Source organism: Pipra filicauda, unplaced genomic scaffold (assembly GCF_003945595.2).
Source record: "Pipra filicauda isolate LSUMZ 115617 unplaced genomic scaffold, ASM394559v2 scaffold73_size2923735_pilon, whole genome shotgun sequence".
NCBI classification, from domain to species: domain Eukaryota; kingdom Metazoa; phylum Chordata; class Aves; order Passeriformes; family Pipridae; genus Pipra; species Pipra filicauda.
In genome coordinates this window covers 1905682-1925532 of record NW_024104909.1, presented here as the reverse complement: position 1 = coordinate 1925532, position 19851 = coordinate 1905682, and the positions used below count along the sequence as shown (strand labels likewise).

The 19851-nt window shown below is 39.9% G+C and overlaps 1 protein-coding gene across 17 annotated transcripts in view; it reads right to left on the bottom strand.

The window, feature by feature from the left end:
- RBFOX1 (RNA binding fox-1 homolog 1) overlaps positions 1–19851 on the bottom strand; it is a 1156483-nt gene that overhangs the window by 671262 nt on the left and 465370 nt on the right. The window contains exon 1 of one of the 17 annotated variants that reach the window (XM_039389540.1): positions 19359–19386. The exons of 15 other annotated variants lie outside the window; for them this stretch is intronic. In XM_039389540.1, the coding sequence (XP_039245474.1) occupies positions 19359–19379 (21 nt within the window). In that variant the 5' untranslated portion in view covers positions 19380–19386. Of the gene's footprint in view, positions 1–3735; positions 3826–19358; positions 19387–19851 lie in introns of those variants that run through there. One more of the 17 variants, XM_039389537.1, reaches the window with a different exon arrangement.

Below are 19851 nucleotides of genomic sequence, written 5' to 3'. Positions count from 1 at the left end.
TATTTATGCCAGCACACTCAACACAGGCAGAGCAGCTCCCTGCATAGATTAGCCTTAGAAGAGGGGGACTGAAACCATTTTCTGAGCATTTCTAGCTGCACTTATTTAACCATTGCATTTAATCACAAGCCTTAAGCATCACCTTAGTATTGCTCTTTTTTTGGAATGTGGTCATTCTAATGAATATTTGAAAGAAAAGCATTTCTGGTCACAATGGAAAGAAGAGTTCCTCAGGCTCTGGTTCCCTGCCTAAACTGTCCCATGGGGTTCCCCATCTCCAGCCTGGGATGACCCTCAGACGTGGCTGATGGGCCACCTCTCTCCTGGGTCAGCCCCCTGGACCTGCACTGCACCTTCTGCCCAGCCTGCCTTTTAGTCTGGACTTTAGACCCACATTGTCCCCCTGTCTCCATCCCCTCTCTCTGCCCATGAACTGCTGCTCCTGGACTTCCCAGGTGGATCCTGGGCCTGGTTCACCACCCTGCTGTCAATGGACAGACCCCATCGCCAGGACCTGGCTCTGCCCTCTGTGCTTAGACCCCGTGTTTAGATGAACTCCCCTTCCACAGGGAAAAGAAAGGATTCAGCTCCTGGCTCTCTCCAGGAGCATCCAGCTGCTAGCAGGCCCTAGGACACCTGCACTGGAAGTCACAGTGCTTAAACCTGGCAGCCAATGCCACCGCAACAGCAGCCACACGATAGATGTGTGTGCAGATCCTCACTGATCCACTTTTCCTCTCAGGAATGCTGCTGTTGTGATGGAAAGGTGGCATGCTGTCTCCAGGGAAGGCTGTCTGTGTGACAAGAGCAGGATGGAAGCACAGGGGCTCTGGGTCCATCTCCTAAAGGAAAAGAATCTTGGAAGAATGAATCACTAAGCGCAGACTGTACTCTGTGAAACAGATACAGAAGAAACTCAAGGAGTAGAAAAATATCTCATATAATGTCATCAACAGTGAAACTTTGGGTAGAAGGGAAAAAGTACAACCAGCAACCCAAAGCACAGTCAAGAATGTGTATATGGGATATATGGTATTACTGCACAGAATAATATTATGAAGACTATTGAGAAGACAGTTGCAATTATTGCTAGTTGCTAATATTATCTATAAAATGAAAAATACTGCAAAGTCTCTTGAAAATAATTTTCCATCTCTAATCTGTCCAAATTAAGTAAATTATTGCCTCTAAACTAATCTGGCACACAGCACATTTGGAACCCAAGGAGTACAAACAGCATATTTTTGTTTGCAGGAGTCACAGAAGTTTTCATTGTGCTGGGAGGACAAATACTGAGATTTGGTGAATGTGAGCAGGTATTTGTCCAAATAGCATTTGAGACTGAATAGCTTTTCTTGGAATAAGAACTTATTTGGAATATTAACTCCAAATGTCAATGCTCTGCATTGTGTTGGTTGGATTTATATGTTTATATCTGTATATCAGGGGAGACAGCTGGGAGGTGAGAACAGACTCAGTGTCAGCTCTCTCCTGGACCTTTGGCACACCATTCCACAGTGTAATCTCCCTGCCTTCAGGGCTGTGCCCCTTAGCACATATTCTGGGCAATGTGATGACAAAAGACTGGTGACAGACAAGAACTTCAACACATCAACTGAGACACCCAATTTCCCATCTGTCCAGTGGAGGTTGTGACCACCACTGCATTCAGAACTGCCTGGTGTTACAGAGGTAAAAAATGCCATGGATCTGTCTAAATACTGAATATTTTTAAAATATTTTAAATATTTAAATATTTTAAAATATTGTTTTTCAAATATTGTACAAGCTGGGCAAGAAGTTCTTCGGGCCTCCCCTGAGCCCTGCAGGGCAGCAGCATGTACAGGCTGCAGTACAGAACAAGATTGTGACACCCTCAAACTATCTCTGCTTCTACTTCCACCTCTCACTTGAGATGAAAGCATCATTTGCAAGGTTATCCCCCTACCCATGATTGAAACTGCCAGCACTTTTAAATAAAAACCTAATTTTTAAGATATAAGGTAAGCCACCCAGTTCGAAACGGTTATTCCTGTGAGGCCATGCTGATGGTAAAGTATCTATTCAGTGCAAAACCTGTAGTATTAAGTATGACAGCAAACATGTTGTGAAGCTAAAAGAAATACTGGTCCCTCAAAAAAAGGACCTTTCAAAGTTTTGGCTACAAACACATGAGCCTGCACTGTGGGAGAACCAGTTGCCCTGTCAGTGCAGGGAGGGGCAAAACCCCAGGCACTTTCTCTATTACTACTTAACAGTTTCAGGACTTTTCTTCTAATTTATTTTGTTTCTCCTCACTCTTCTGCAGCACAGACTGTTCTGCCTCGTGAGCAGGTAGAGCAATTCCCCCAATATCAGCAAGATTACTCACATGTTAACCATGGAAACACACTCCTGTGCCCGCCACACCAAATGATCATTTCTCACAAATTCCAGGGAACCAGGCATTCAGAGCAGATGCAGAAATAACAAAGTAATTTGAAAAAGGCTGAACTGTTCTCATCTACCACTGCAGAGAAGTCCTTTCATCAATTCCAGTGGTGAGCTTTTAGCCCCGAACACCCCGCTCCTGACAAACACTAAAAAGCAGGAACATTATACTTCCAGAACAGCGGTTTTACACTCAGCATTTTCAAACTAGTGGTTCTCTAATCTGTCACAGGTCAAGAAATGAATCATGCCTGTATAAGCAATGAAGTCCGGAAAGAAATTTCAGATGTAGAGAAAAGAACAGTAAACTTACCTATTTTTTCTAACCTTTTAATAAAAATTTTACGTTGCTTAAGAGGTTTAGATGTTAATAAATAACACCTGAAGTTAATGACCAGAATAAAGGAAAATAAAAGCAAAACAAAACCAAAAACCCACCAGTTCATCCGACAGCTTTTTGATTTATGACATAATTATTCTTACAGAAACAGCACACAACTCTAGGCTAAATCTATGAGCCCTAATGGAAAAGCAATATTTGGAGGGTACAGCAAATTCCACTGACTGGAGCAGGTTTCTTGTGGACCAAAACAAAGGAAAAATCTAATCTGAAGGTAGAAGTTACAGCTATCTTTGCACATGGGCTATCTTAATTTTATCAAAAGTGCTCTTTAGGGAAGTAAGATCTCAGTCTGAAAAAGAAGCAAACAGTAAAATAATATAAATCTTTCATGTTTGTAGATTTATTCCTGCTAACTATAATGACTACAACTGATTAAAAAAGACTTGCTGGTGTTTATTTTACATAAAGCAAGAGAACCTTGGGCTGGGGCTCTTTTCAAAGGAATTATTTGGTGGTGTTGTTTCCAGCTGAGCATAACTTATTATGACTGTAAAATGTAAAGTCCAAAGTACACAGAAGCCCTTTAAGATCCCACACTGGAGTTCAAGTTCTCACCTCTGATCAGAAGGAGTAAAAAAACAAAAAAGGAGGAAGCTCAGCTTCAGTGCCAAGGGAAAGCAGTAGATTTTCCCCAAGAGCAACATAATTTTCATGGGAGGAAAAAGGACCCAAAAGCATAAATATAAATGATGCAACCTACAGCCCAGGCACACAGAGCACATCTCTGCAGAACCATTGGGTCCAGATTTGTAATTTTTAAATAAACAAACAAAAAAGGTTGGTTTTGGTGGGTTTTTTTTAACTGGAGTCCTTTCTAGGTGTGCTACATCCAAGCAGAAAAAGAACCACATTTGCAAGCACCATACGATTTCCTTCCCATTTCTGAATGACCAGTTCCACACCTCTTTTTCCTGCTCTGTAACCTTCCCCAGTGTCCCAGGAAAATCATGAGCTGCAGGTAATGGTACCTTCTCCATCACTCACATCATCAGGAGCCTCACACCACTCAGCTGACACCTGTGAAATAAGACCACTTATCAATGAGGAGAGAGGTCAGAGGCTGCCAAGGTTGGGCCAGGAGCCTGCTGGCTGCTGCAAATCTCTCACCAGTGCATTTGAGCCTGACACTTAATATTCAAACTGAATTGCAAGCTATGTACTCAAGGATAAAGCTCGGTAATAATAAAGATTCACAGTCTGACAGGCTCAGCATACCAATTCTCAGGGCAGAGCTCATTGTGAATATTTTTTCTTAAATCTAAAAAGGAATCAGGAATTTTCCTTCTGTAAAATAAACAACAGAACTTCCCATTTGGCGAGGGAGACAATGGAATGAGAAAATATGATTTTAGTCTGTATTTAGATATTGGTAAAGCAGCACAGGTTTTATTTCAATAGCAGAACACTGTGTACCCAGTCCTTGCCTTGCTCACCAGGCACAGAAATACATCAAACAATGTGTGCAGTTTCTTTTTGCAGGGTCAAACCCTTTGGGCCAGAGATCCGCTACTTTAAACCACTGAAGAACTTGCCCAAATTTCTGAAAATGTATGGTTTGTATTTAGCACATCAGCTGTGAGGCCAAAAATCACTGGAAATATCTAATTGATACATATTCCTCGAATTTTGTAGCTAACCAGTGGTCTAACTAGTCCCACGTCGGGTCACCAACAAGGAGCAGTTACAGACACCCTTTCACAAACTCCACACTATTCCATTTTCTGTCCATCATATAGAACAAGCTTCTAGGTGCTATTTACTCCTAATTTTATTTTTCAGACTTGTTCATCTTTTATTTCTTATTTTATCCAACACTGCTTAGTTCACAGTAAAATATTCATTCTTTATTTTACAGTGACACCGTAAAGCCACGGCCCACTTATTTTTCCCTTTCAATGTTTATTTTACAACAACCTGCCAATGATTCTCTTTTTTTTGTTGTTGTGTGAATGTTATGTATGTAGGTGGTTTAAAACTAATGACATTATAATTAAATGCCTAATAGTTTTTACACTGAAAATACTGTTACTAAACATTAGCTCCCCTTAGACTCTTTTACTTGTTTTGCATTTTTCCTCAGACATCCACATTTCTATTACTAAATCTACCCCTTCCTTTTAAAATCACACTGCATCCAGCTTAACTACATCTCACTAAATCACCTTGTTAGTCATACTTTGATTCATTCCATTTCATTGCCTTTCATATTTAAATTACTCCATTTCTTTTCCTACTCCACATATTGCCTTTGAAAACAAGTCTCACTTTGTGCAGTGATTCTTTATCCTGCAGCCTCACACACCTCCCACTATTAACATTTGAGCATTTTCCTTGGATAGCTGCAAGTTTTCCTGCAGAGCTGCCTTCCAAAACAATTCCAAATTTACGTGTTTAATCCCATCTCTTTGTTTCATTCACATTCCATATGCATCAAGCACTACAAGAAGACAAATTTTATTTGTTGCATCATAAAATAAGGGATAGAGATTTAACTGTAATGCTGTAGTAAGCAACCTGCACCTTGTGTACCTGCCCTGCCCCGTGCAGGGATTCAGCTGGGAAGTCTGGCTCCATCCCCCTGCCCACAGAGCTCAGGATCAGAGATTTTGTTGGACACAAGATACAAATCAATTTGGTTTATACAATGAAAATGCAACTATTTTCAATCTGCAGAGGGAATAAGCAGCCTGAACGTCCAAATCTGTCATACAAATACGATTATTACAGCATGAACTACTGCCCATTCTTACTCCCTCCTTGACCAAAGCTACATTTCTCAAGGATTTCACTCACAGTCAGCATTCACTTCTTAAAATTAATACAGAAATGAAGCAATAGCTTCTCTATTCCCATAAAAAGTATTTTTCTTCACAGATCTCTTCACTGAGCCTTCGAAAAAGATCATCTCCAATGCTAAGCAACACAGCAGCATCTCTCTTTAGCTAGTGCAGATATGTAAGTGCCATAACCTGTGCTCAAATTAAGGATGAAGTTGCTAAAATGATTCCAAAACTGCATGTTCCCGGGAATTGCCCTCCCTGCTGCTTCCAAAGGAGTCCCTGAAGAATCCTCACTGCCCAGCCCATCGCTGGCTTAATGCACCCTGCAGTACTGCCAGCTCATGGGCAGCATCTCCAAACTAATTCATACTCCTGAAAGCTGCTCTGCTGTTCTTTGGCTTCCAGACCCAGGAGCAGTTAATCCAACTGGGAACATGTCCCTGCTCCAGATGCTGACCCTCTCCTGCAGGAACAGGACGGAGGAGAGCAGCCAGCACTGACAGATTGGGAGTGAACCCATCAGGAGCTGCTGTGCTCTGACTACCACAACCTCCAGCTCAGTTACCAAGTGCCCAACTGTATTTGCCAACTATAATGGTTAGATTTTTATCTCTATTTACAACTCACCCACAATTATGCTGCCAAAACTTGATTCAAAAGAGCTGCCACGTTTACCAAAAGCTGCAAATACAGCCTGAGTCACACCCTGTGCAATAACCTGATCCTGCCTGGATGTAGGATAAGGTGTCTCCAACTTTCCAGGAGTTAAGAGAAATTGTTAGGAGGACTAGGAGATAACTGCTTGCTCCGATGGAATTCTACCAAGTCAAATTAAAAATGGCTCAATACCTTGTTACTGAAACCAATCCCCGTGAAAGCATCAGATATTGGCTGCTGTCAGGTGATGGTTTGTCTAAAGGAGTCATGGCAATGTTTATATTCATATTTTATTATATCTTTTATCTTGCCTTGTAGCACATTTTGGAAATGCTTTTGAAAAAAAGAAACTAAAATCTTAAACCAGGATTAAAGAGCTAACCTGCTAAACCAAAACAAGACTGTTCAAAACTACAGCTTCATAGTTTGTAACCTGAAAAATAGGTGCAGGAAGGAATGGTTCAAGTCTCACAGCCACAACTTCCAGAGAACTGGTAAAATGCCTTTGTCCTGTTTAAATATCAAAGCTCCTCTGGGTATCATTTAGATCTATCCATCATAATTCAGATACTTGTGAATAATTCAAGATGTTATGCTTAAACTTTCATCAGCAATTCCCTTGAAGAGAAGCAGTAAGTAAGCATTTCTTATAAGCTATAGCATTGGATCCATATAATTAATATTTTGATGTACTTTACCTGTCTTACTGTTTGCTCTTGTGATATTAAGTTGGCATTAAATAAATAACACACTCATACAACCTGTCCTACTTTTCAAAGATGCTCCAATTTATATAATTGCTTTATTTGATTTATTGTTGCATCTTTACTCAAGTTACATATTCTGTTAATATGCTACCAATGTAATTAGCTGTTTCCTAGTAGGGACCTTTTTTTAATCAAGCTATTGCAAAAGGAATGCACTGCTTGTGTTTCCAGGGAATCAAAATATCCTCTTAATGGTATGGAGCAACCTGCTCCACCTTTGCCTGTTTTCCTTGGCACACTAAAGCAAACCACAGATTATGTGCTATTATTCAAGTGTAAGAAAAATAGTAGCACTCCACTAACAAGCATCAGAGGTGACTAAATGCACATTAAATCATATAAAAACAACAATTAAAATATACCCTCCCTTTTCAAATTAGAATTCAGAAAGCCTGTGTCAAAGTGACAGTAATTTACATATTGAGGTTACACGGTTTTGAAACGAAAACAAGCAACGTGAAGAAAACTTGATTCCAGATTTTCTTATTTGCTAGTAGTGAGGAGGTAAAAAACCTCTACTTCTTGAAGTGAATAAACATCTTTGGTTAGAAGCCTGAAGAATCAACACATAGTTTGTAATTCTTCAAATAAACTTCATTTCTGCTTACAGGATTGTGTATTGTCGTCAGCTAAGACTCCAGACTCATGAAGACACCACTCATGCTAAGCAGGGTGGGGGGGATATAACAAGAAAAACTAAATTTCTGACAACTAAAAGAAAATTATCTTGTTTATACTGCCTTCCCTCAATCCTTTTCATTCATGTAGGGTATTAATTTTGACTATTAATTAGGGTGGCATCTGTTTCCCCCACACTGGCACAGGGCTGGAAGGACTGAGAACTCATTTCCAAACTACCCTCTGATGCAGGAGCAACAATTTACACAGAATCAGCTCTCTCAAATGCAACTTCACTAAGAATATATTAAGTAAGGATTTTCAGCATATAGAAGTATTCTGCACTTATTTTCAAAACTTAACTTCCCTTGGCAGACCAGACTAGCAATGCTCTAAGAGCACGAATGTTGTTAGAGACAAAGCCTCAACCCCCAGAAACCCAACACAGGTATTATTGCATTTATTCCACTAGTCTGGCTTTAGGAAAGCAAACACTACTACACTGGCTGAAAGAAAATTACTGGCATTATATTTAAAACCTGTTGTTCTTCTAAAATTTTGAGCACGCTAATAAATTGCACTGGTAAATTTTTAAGATATACAACTTAAAAGGGAACTGCATCGTATGCGTGGGGATAAGATCTCTCAGTATTTTTTGTCTTCTCTAGATTGTCCTTTTATTTCATGGCAAAACACTTTGCCATGTTAGCATGAGTATTATAACAGGAGTATAATTATGCATGCAGTGCAAGGGAGAAATACTTTCAGTATCACATTTCTTGGGGATTTTCTGCAGCGGCTGGTAACTGACTGACAGCTTGGACACAGAAGCAGAATGCCCACCAAAACAGAGTGCTTATGAATTCTTGCACAATCACAAATGCTTTTTGTGACTTCCAATATATTTGTGGAACTGCTAATTGCAGGGATTTTTACCTTTGATGCTACAGCAGTGTTTCAAAATCTTGGAGTTTCTTCACTGCATGTATCAGTTCTCATGTCAGCCAAAAAAGTTCTATTTATGGTTGTAATGACAATGAAGCACACATTTCCTTCCCAAAGTGCCAGATTGATAGCAAGAAAATCTCAATATAATCCTCTAATGCCTGAAACCCATTCAAGTACCTCAATATATCAAGTTTTAAACGTTTTATAATACCTATAAACACTCTGAGAGTCTAATGAAGCTTATACTACTGCGAGTGTAACAAGTGAAAGGTGGTGTAAAAATCAATTTTCTTTCACCTCAGCAGATTTATATCCCTTCCTGAACAAATTAATTTCACACTAAGCAACTGGTTGAATAAAACTTCAGAGTAGCCCTATATTAAAGAGTTTTGTTCTTAATCCAGGCAGACATAACTTGAAAACAGTAGTAAAAGAGCAGTCTGGGATTACTCTGCAGTTTGTAAAGGCTGGTCTGCCTCATTTCACAGTTTTTCCTCAATGAGTTTTATTTCTGAACTTGTGAAAATTAATTAAAAAAAGAGCACAATTCAGGTTTGCAGTCCAGAAATAACGCTGTAAACAATAACACATTAACATAAACCAGGCAAGTATGAAAATACATCCCAGGAAAATAAACCAGTTCAGAGTATTAGTCCCCAAACTGAGAATTAAGTTGTGCTTAATTCTAACCCTACGTGCAATATTAATATTTGTATTCTGAATAATAAAATCAGGGGGATTGCTGGGGAATGTTCAGCATTTCTGTCCTCTCTTACCTGCAGAGCTACTGCTGACAGAGCTGCCATTGCATTTTGCATCCTTTACTTCCATAAGAAATCCCTGTGCATGGCAGGGCTCCTCCTCCTTTTCCCCAGCCCAACAACCTCATTTTTCTGGGTAATGAGGAAGAAGACAGAGATAAAAGCTGAATTTCAAAACAAAGTCAATCTTCTATTCATAGACTGAACTGAAATACCTATGGTGACAAATAATATACATTAAGACCTCTGTGTACCTTTACTTCCAGATCTTCTGAATTGTGTTTTGTGCTCATACAAATACATTTTCTTACAGTGACCTAAAATTTAAGCAGCTTAAAAAACAAAGCAAATATGATGCAACACTTACCGAGCTGCACAAAAAAAAAAAAAAGGTTCAAACTGACAAAAAAAAGGAAATGTTCTGAAAACTGAGATGAATTAAGTCTTTTTTAATCATTATTGTCTCTGTCAACTGCAGGTATGATGGAAGTTAAGAATACTGCAGGAGTGGGAAACTGTTTTCTCCCACTCCACTTGCACATCATCATGTGGCTTCCAGGGTATTAACCAAAGGTAAAAATGTTCACAAACAGATGCAAAGCAAAAATAGCAACCTGGAACACATGCAAAATGTGGGTAATAAACATCTACCACACGATTTGAATAATTTCAGAAATATTAATGCACCTCTGGAGTGTCTGTTGAAATACTAATAATGTTTTCAGAAGTAATTTAAGTTTTTCAAAAATAGACATGTACTGTAATTGTGCTAAGAATGTTGAGCCTGCACTGAGATTTGATACATTTGCTATTGATGGAAAAACATATGAACAACACCAGTGCTAGTTTTCTGAGATTAAAAATGTGATTTAGAGTTTCAGGGTTACATTTTCTGATGTTGCCTAAGCTGAAAAAACTCACGAGGTTTGTGACCCCTCTGCTAATTCACCAGAACATGAAGCAGCAAATAGACCACAATTAGATTCATAATGGTAAATTAAACATAAAGTAATGCAAAATCAGAATGGAAAGTCATTTTCTTTCTTCTCATCTCACCTGAAGGGGAACATGCTGAACGATCCAGGGCTGTACAACCAGAGCACCAATGCAGGGCTCACACTCAAATCACACCATGTGAGATTGGGGTCATGAAAATGTGCTTTTGATCTTGATGTACTGATGAGATTTGGCCCAGGCAGCCTGAGATGTCTTGGCAGCCTGTACCACCCAGTTCGGATCAGCCAAGCTCCCAGAGCTTCACTTGGTAGGCTGGATGCACAACTCAGCTTGTAAATCTGAGTAGCACATCCTCACCTTCAGAATGAATGTTGTTCCAATACCTCCATGTAGGAAGGAAGCCAGGAATGCCAGGGAATGAAGTGCCAACTGCTGTCACCTTCTGCACAGCACAGAGAAGGCTGACACAGCCCTGAACGTGCCTGAGATCCACAACTCCCCTCCCAGCTCAGCACCTCCTCCTCAAACCCCCACGGAAACATTTCACCCCAAACACAACCAAAAAGCCCATAACCCTGCCAGGTACCACATTTCCCACCGTGCCATCTAGGGAATTCCAGTGGCTGGGTCCAAATGGGTGATGCAAATCCCAGTTTCCCCCTTCCTTCAAGTGGAGACACCTTGGTAAGACGGAGTTTTAATGTTTCAAAATAAGAGTGAAAGCACACAAACAAACAAGAAGTTACCATTAGAGACTGAAATATAAACACTGTGATTCAGAACAGGGGGAGAGCACACACGGGTCTGGTTTGTGGAAAGGCAGTCAAGTAAATTATTTATTTTCTTGTTGCCAAAAAAAACCAAACAAAAACTTGATTTTGGAAAAATTTTGCCTGCCTGCCTCCAATCATTTAAGGGAGTTCCAATCATTGAAGGGAGTTCCAATCATTGAAGGGAGTTCCAATCATTGAAGGGAGTTCCAATCATTGAAGGGAGTTCCAAAGGAACAAAAAAAGGAGAAAAGCCACTTAGGAAAGGCAAATAAATTAAGGTTTGTTGCATAACAAATCAAGATGTCAATTATTTTAACAAGGAACAACTAGTGGAACAGTTAACTCCATTTCTAAACACCTTACTGCATCAATGATTTTCCTTGACACTGTGTAAGGTTTTTAACAGATTCCACTGGAGAGCGAAGAAATTTAAGTATTAATGGAATCTTTACAAGAAATTAAGAAAAAATCGAGAAATCTTGGTGTTTAAGGCATTCAGGTTAATTATTTTAACCTGGTGGACAAGGACAAGGTAAAATCTTAGTTCTACCCTTTACATTTCTAGGTAAACTAAAAAAGGTGATGACCTACATATTGTATTCAGGATTTTACTCCTTCCTCCACCCACACTTGACCAGGTATGTTTTTAACCTCATGAAAGGGACATGATGTAAACTGGCAGATCAAATTATTCCTTCTGCAGAGGGAACAAGACACATTGTGATGGAGTAATTATAGTTGTCCTAGCTTACTGCAAATTTCCATGTTTTAAACACCCCTCCAATTTCAGAATGATAGTTATTTGAGCATCTTGGTTTCAACTTGTGTTTTAATGAGCCTTAGTTTGGCTTGAATGACAAAAAAAAGTTGAGTCTATTCAGTTCTGAAGGTTTTGGCTTGTTTACAAGTGAACCTGGACAAGTTTTTTGCTTGTTCCTTAGTCTCCAGCACCGACTGCCAGGAGAATGAACATCTAAATAAACTCAGAGAGATCAGGGGATCTCAGATTTGGCAGCCAAGAACAAGTATTGACACTTGGTGGTCTCACGGAATGCAGGTGTTGATATGATACAAGTCCAGCCTTGAGCCAGATGAGAACCTTCTGCTTCCACATCAGTCTGAGAACAAAAGTCAGCAACCTCTTCCCATGGTACAACTTGTTTTATTCAAAGTTTAATTCCTCAACCTTGAAACACCTTTCTAAACAATGTGCTCCACAAGAACTATCCATAATCCATTTCTAACTCCCTGCTTGCTTCCAACATCAGCAGAACAAACCCAATCACTGCCTGTACTGGAAACTGTTTCACACCTCTTCAACACAACCAGAACCTTCCACACAAGGGCAAACTTGGCAAACTGTGCTGCATCACACTCCTCCTGCTTCCAAGTGCTGCCTCCAGTATACAAATCACTCCTCACCATATCTGATGATGCCCCTCCCTGATAACCAGGATTGCACTTTTTCATTCCTTCTACTCCTCCTCTTGCCAATGTTTTTTTTCCTTCCAGGCACACCTACAAAACGTCTGGATCAGAATTAGGTTCCTTTCCTGATCGTGGCGTGTTTTTGCTGAGTTGTCAGCAGATTTGCAAACAAAAAAAAACAGTCAATGCAGATGGTGTGATGGGGGAGCCGTCTCTGAAGAGCTCAGGCTTGAACAGCAGCTCTTTGCCAGCCAACCAGAGCAAGATAGTCCACTGCTTGTTGTTGATTTAAGGTCTGTGACACATTGCAGCTGTCACAACGAAGGGCAGACAGAAAAGGCAATCTATTGACTACAAAAATGCATTAAACCACACAAGTTTTATAAAGTATGCACTTGGCATTTGTCTCCTGTAACATGTCTCCGTGTTATACAAGGTATTTCTCTCCCACCTCACTCTTCAGAGAGATATGAAGTTTAATGTACTGACTGGTACTTAACAATCAGATTTTGTCAGCTTTTGTGCTGAATGGCACCTTCCTTCTCCCATTGACTTTGCCAGCACTATTCACAGTGTAAATTATTGCCTCATTCTCAGGGAAGGTGACAGATCCCTGTAGTACCTCAGAGCACTGAACTGGGGAGGGAACTATGTGCTGTCAGGCAAATCACCCTGATGTCACATAAATCCTCACTGCTGTCACAGGGGGCACTTCCATCTCCTGCCTCCCTCCCCTCTGCTCTCCTGGTGCTTCCCTACACACACAGCCCCCCGGGGCTGGAAGGGGTTATTTCCATTTGAGTCTTTGGGAAGAGGCACAAGGGATGTACTTTCACCCATTCCTCCAGGGAGACACTTTCAGTGTTTGTCTGATCCAAGATATTCATTTCCTCTCTGCAAGATGGGCCACCAAGGCTGAAAGGCCCAAACAAAAACCTTCATGTCATGCACAGGTAACATGTGTCTGTGGAACAGCCTAAAAAAATGAATACACATTTCAACCCCTTCCAAAATTATCCATCCTGCCCACTTGCCAAGTGCCCTCCACACCCAGCTCTGCTCTTTTTTGAGAAGCTGAGGTGGGCAGTTTAACTGGTTGATGCTACAGTGAATCAGGCAAAAAACATACCCAAACACAGAAAAATCCAATTATCAAGGTACCATCCTGTTAAAATTATCTAATTCTCAAACAGATCTTCTCCCTCTGTCCAACAAGAGATCTTAACACCTTATTTTAACATGTGAGACCATAACATGGAACTGGGATTGCACTGACCTGAGTGGAATTCCACTGCTAATGGGAGCTACCCCAGGAATTAGTTCGGGTCAGCAGAGCACATCATTCAGCACAGAAAGGAATCATTTGTGCCCGACAAGTTTGATCACATGAACAAAATTCCAAAACAACTGCTGGTGAAAGAACTTTGTTCTCACTACTCTGCTGCTCAGAAAGACGCTCAGGTCAGATGTTCAAGATGGGAGTCAGGCAGATGATTAATGAAAATAATTAGCTGGAGAAGCCTTTCCATCAAAAGGAGGAACAAGCTTGGGAGAGGAAGCTGGAAGAGCTGTAAATAAAATTCACCTCTGTCCTGTAGCAAGTAGGAAAGCCAAATTCAATTCAGAAGCACCAACAATACATGTACACTGGGCTTTGCAACACACCGAATTCAAGGCATCATAAGACACTATTTTAAATAAAGAATTCTGAATTTTGTTCACTTATAAACTATCCAAAAAGCACACACCCCTATTTTAGATCTCTCGCCACCATCGAGAAAAAAATTCTAGGAAACAAAATTACACACTTCATTCAAATGTGAGGAACTGAAATACAATGGCATTGTCACTTAAGAGAAATCAATTTTAAAACTGCCCGAAAACATTTCAGTTTCAAATCTTCACAGCAAGTTCCTCTCCTGGAAATATTTAAAGATCAACTCCAGAATAATTTCGGTGTTAAATTACCCTGTTCCTTCCTTCCTCTTCATCAGGTTCAGATTTTATTTATTCTAGGTTTTGCTGTCATATTAATATATTACTGAAAATACAGCTTCAACTATTTTAAGAAAAGAACAGGTTTTTCTTAGTAATTTCATCTTAGACAAGAAACCACTTTGAAATAACGTTACAGCTCAGGTAAATTTATGGTTCCTGCAACCAACAAAAAAGTGCATATTTTCCATTTTCTTTTTAGCTGTGTATATAATGAATTTCACAGATTTTGCTGATGCAAACACAACACAGTCTGAAAAAATTCCTTATCAGTAACAGCAACAGAGACAAAAATCTGTAAACAATGTTAAGTAATAATAAAGGAAGATGAAGAATGGGGCATCTGGATTGCAAAAGACAACCAGAAGAACCCTTTTAAGTATAAAAAAGGAGGCAGAAAATAATCACCATCCTCTCTAATGGTAAAATACACCTCATCACAACTTTCAGATAATCTTGCCTGGCTTTATTAATCTGACTTTGCTTAATGCTCAGTCACAAATAGAAGGGTATATTAAATGGACCTAAAAATGTGAAATATGTAAGAGAATTGTGGGATACTTTGATACTTTAAGTGAACAAAGTGTGATTGCTTTGGCACGAAAAGCATATAAAGAATTTCCAGATTATTTAAACTATATTATTTAGCAAATCCAACTATAAACAGGGAGCATTTGCAAGTAATTTGAATGTTCTGATCCCAATCCTACCTGACTTTCACAGAATTGTCAAGCCAGTTATTTTACCCGTTCACCACTGTGTTTATTTAATGCTTGATTTCAGTATAATAGATGGTGGGATATTTTTAAATTGTCAAGTACTTGTTTTTGGCTGTGAGAAATTAAAAGCTAAATTTAGCATATCTTTATCTAAGAATTATTCAGCATATTAATATGGTTTGCCAGTGGACTAAATTAGAAATCCCTGTGAGCACTGTCAGTGTTCCCAAAGCTGATGCAGGTTTGTGGTTTTGGAGTTGGGTTTCTGTTCATCTGAATTAATTGCTTTACTCCACTGAGGATCCATGGCAGGAGCCATAGGTAGTGTCATCCTGTGTTATCCCAAGGGGATGGAGGAGCTTAAAACTGTAAGGAAACACAGGAGTTTTCCACTGAATTAAGGGAATGGCTGAAATATGGGTCACTGAGGCTGCTCAGGAACCCCCAGCCTGGTTCCTCACCCAAAATACACACCCTGACCACAGCCCGTGCTTCCCAGATGGAAATACAGCCCAGCCTACACAGAAACATCCCAAATTTGAACACTGCATGCTGAGGAAGCCATAAAAACTAATCTTCAGTAACTTCAAATTTTTATTAGCTTTGAGAAACCCTCCTCCCAAAGACACTTCAGGAGTAAAATTCTATTTGCAGTGAAGGACAAAGGACAGACCAAACAAGGCACTCAAATGAAGATCTTAAAGCCACCACAGCAGCTGCCTGCCTTCATTTCTGCCATGGATAGGTGTCATTTGAGAACCAGGCTTAGGGGTTTTCTCCTTTATCTCCTGCAGTATTACATTTTTTGATGAATTTGTCCATAGCTGCTGCTCTCTGAACATGATGAAATCTATTTTGCTCACAGCCCTGTAGCTCAGGCAATGATTTTTGCTGTGTTCTCCCTCAGAAGGTGTCAATAAGGAACAGCTTTCCTCCTGTTAGTGCAGAGTACCTGGGACCTGGGCAGGGTGGAGAATCTGACCTGTAGATTCATTTTTTTTTCCTCAGTATACAGAAATTGAAAAATACATTCCACAGTGTGACAGTATAAAATGTCAGGCTCACCAACAGAAAGCTGCCCACAGCTGACAGTCATGGATGTCAGGGATTTAATCCACATGGGGAATTCAGGCACTGACAAAACTGATCAAATCAATATTAATAGCTGCAGTGCTCATCAAGATCTAAATCATTTCACTGGTAATGTCTAAATGCTAAAATCAAAGCACCTTCCAAAAAGTCTGTAGTCAAGTAATTGCAGATTTTTACTGCTGGAAGACATTTTGGCAGAGAGAAGGGGACAGCATGTTGTAAATTGATAAATCTTTGGAAGAGATGACTGAAATAAAGTCCTAAGGTTTTGTCTCCTAAAAGATATTCCACTGCACAGTGAAACCAAATGAAATGTTTGTCATATATGTAGTTCAAATGAGGTATTAATTAAAACTCTAGAAAAAAAGACTCCATTACTTAAGTAAATAGTTGAGCTGAGCAGGCCACCAGAGTGTCACATCTAGGAAACACAAACACTGCACAAGCCAGCAGACTAAAACAAGTACAATGCCGAATTATAAAGACAAAAAATAGCTTTAAGTAAAGCTCTATATAAGTGTATGAAATTACTAAACACAGACATTTAGAAAATTAATACCTAGTAAAATTTTTTCAAGGGAGAAGGAGTAGGTCTATCCACAGCAGAATCAGAATATCAAGATAGTATACACCAGAATCATGACTATTTTGCAATATTCAAACACATCTGAAGTGAAACATAAAGCCAGTGTCTGATGTTATTCCTTCCAAACACCAATAGCTTCAATTGGTGTGTGTGTGTAACTGCACTTCTTGGAAATTACTTTCTTTTTTATAGAACATGAGCTAATTTCAGATGGCAGGATGAGTGCATCAGAATAGAAAGAAAGGCTCTTTACTAGAGTACTGCTTTTGTGAAAAAAAGGCAGAAAATGAAACTAGGTTAGATCTTGAATCTCAAAATGAGATGGGGAGACTGGGAGATGAAAGACACCTGAACTTGTAAAGACCTTTTCGTGTCTGTGCACAGGCACAGGAGCTGCTCCTACTGCCACAAAAGCACAGTAAGCTGGGGAACTCCTGAACTCTACTGGTTAGTAAATGCAAAGAGGACAGGGCTGAAAATCAGCCAAACTGTGCCTGTCAATACTCTCACTAAACCTTTAGATTGTGGAAATGAACTGCAGGCAATAATTTGTCAGTAAATGGAGTAAGATGATGACAACCAGTTCCCCAGTTGTTGGCCACAATATGAAGAACATCAGAGCTGAACCTACCATCTTCTCAAATCTGAAAGACAACTTAGAGCAGAGAGTTCCTGTCTAGATGCAAATCAAGGACCAGGACCCATTTCAGCATGTCCTGGCCTGTCATTGTTTAATCCCCACCAGCAGCTCCAGCCCCACACAGCCACTTGCTCACTCCCCACAGATAGGAAGGGGAGAGAACAGGAAGGCTAAAAGTAAGAAAAACTGTGGGGTGAGAAAAGAACAGTTTAATAATTGAAATAGAATAACAAATTGTAATGAAAGAAGAAAAAAAAAAAGAGAGAGAGAGAGAGAGAGAGAAAACCCACCAATCGGTTGGTTGGTGGGGAGAGACTGTTTTTCATTGGTATCACTTGTTTTTCTTGGGTTCCCAATTCCCAAGCAGTGGCCCAGGGACAGCTTTACTCCTAGTTTATAGCCTGGGCATGATGCCCTGTGGTCTGGAATACCCCCCTGGCCGGCTGGGGTCAGCTGTCCTGGCTGTGTCCCCTCTCAGGTTTCTGTGCCCTGGCAGGGCAGCGAGAGATGATGAGAAGTCCTTGACTTAGTGCAAGCCCTGCTCAGCACCAACTGAAACATCAGCGTGTTACCAACACTGTGCTCACCCCAGACCCAAAACATGGCACTGGAACCACTGCTGGGAAGAAAATGAAGTCCATCCCAGCTGAAACTCAGGACATGCCCCTAACACAGGGAGGAACACCAGCATTTCACCTTTGGAAACATTCTGCTCTGCACCACAAGGCAGAGAGAAGGCTCTAAAGAAGTGAATTCTACACAAAAATTCTACACAAAAATCCCCTTTTCAGATACACAAGGGCCCCATTCCTAACATCTGGGACATGCTGAGTGAAGGATTCCACTCATTTTCTCTGCATGGAAATAGCAAACGACAACATGTAAATTAACTAAAAAAGTATTAAGAAGAATTCATTCATGTTGTGTTGAACCATTTTATAATCTCCATACATCCACAAATACATCCTTAAAGATCAACACCAAATCCCAATTAGCAATAAATAGTATTTCATCAGTAGGGCATGTATGATTTTATGGCATTTAAAAGACTATTTCCGTACATCCAAGTATCAGAGCAAATTATTTCAAACTAGCAAGAACCACGAATAGTTAGAGAATGTTAAATGTGGCTTTTTAATTTGTATTTCAAATTGCAACAGAGTCATGAACGCAGCTTGACCTCAGAAATATATTTACTGATTTAGATAAAGCATATCCTATGTATGAATGTAAATCCACCAGACTGTATCACTGACTAACAGAGAGCTCAACTGCTTCTGAAAGGTCTTGGTTGCTTTTTATTTTGGAGGTATTCTCTGCCTGTCTGGTCCCCAAGAGCCAGATCTGAGTGGTGCTGGCTCTTGGTGGGCCCATGGGAGTCATTATGGCAGCTGCAGATAAGTGAAGAGCATGAAAGGCTTGAAAACCTTCCCTTTCCTTCTCCAGGAAAGAGAAAAATCCCAGAGGTGGTGAAAGCAAGGCACAACCTACACCAAATTTGCAGTATTTTCCCTGTAGTCAGTCAAGTTAGGCTGGAGTTACATCCTGACCCAGCAAAGCAAATAAAACCAGAGTCTCCTTCCTCTTAGTTTTCACATACTGTTTATGTGTACTCATTGCAGCTAGTAAGGTCAATGTATAAGATACTGGATTTTATATATATATATATATATATATTTTTGCTACAAGTTCCACCCTGATTTCCTATTTATCACCTACACAGTTGTTCTGCCTGATAATCAAGGATTAAAACAAGATAACAACACATCCACTTGTATCCGTGTGGTTAATCAGCTTTTCTCACCTTCATCCCCATCTCTTGCATGAAGTAAAACAACCTGCTCAGATTTAAAATCCAGTTCTGGTTATTCTTCTTGAGAAATGCTCTCTTTGAAGGACAGCAAAGGTTGAGGGTCCTCACAGCGAGTCAGGAAGGCAAAGGAGGTATCAGAGACCCCCTGTAGGACATAAACCCCAGAAATAAGGAAGTCTGGATTTCCTCTAGATTTACATCTTGTAATTGATTGACTTTGGTGCCCAAGAAAATACAAAATCCTCAGAAACTTATGGAAAGACACCATTCTGTAGGATTTTCTGGTGTTCCAACGAGGCCTGATTAGTTTTCAGTGCAGCCTTTCCCTCAGGGCACTGGTCTTGCAACCAAATATCTTTTTCATTTGTAAGAACTCAATGATTTTTCCAAACTCCACCACAGAACAAATGAAACAATTACTTGGAAAATATTAGGGGGAAGAAAAATTGGATAGAAAAAAAAGCCACTGAATTTACCTAACAAA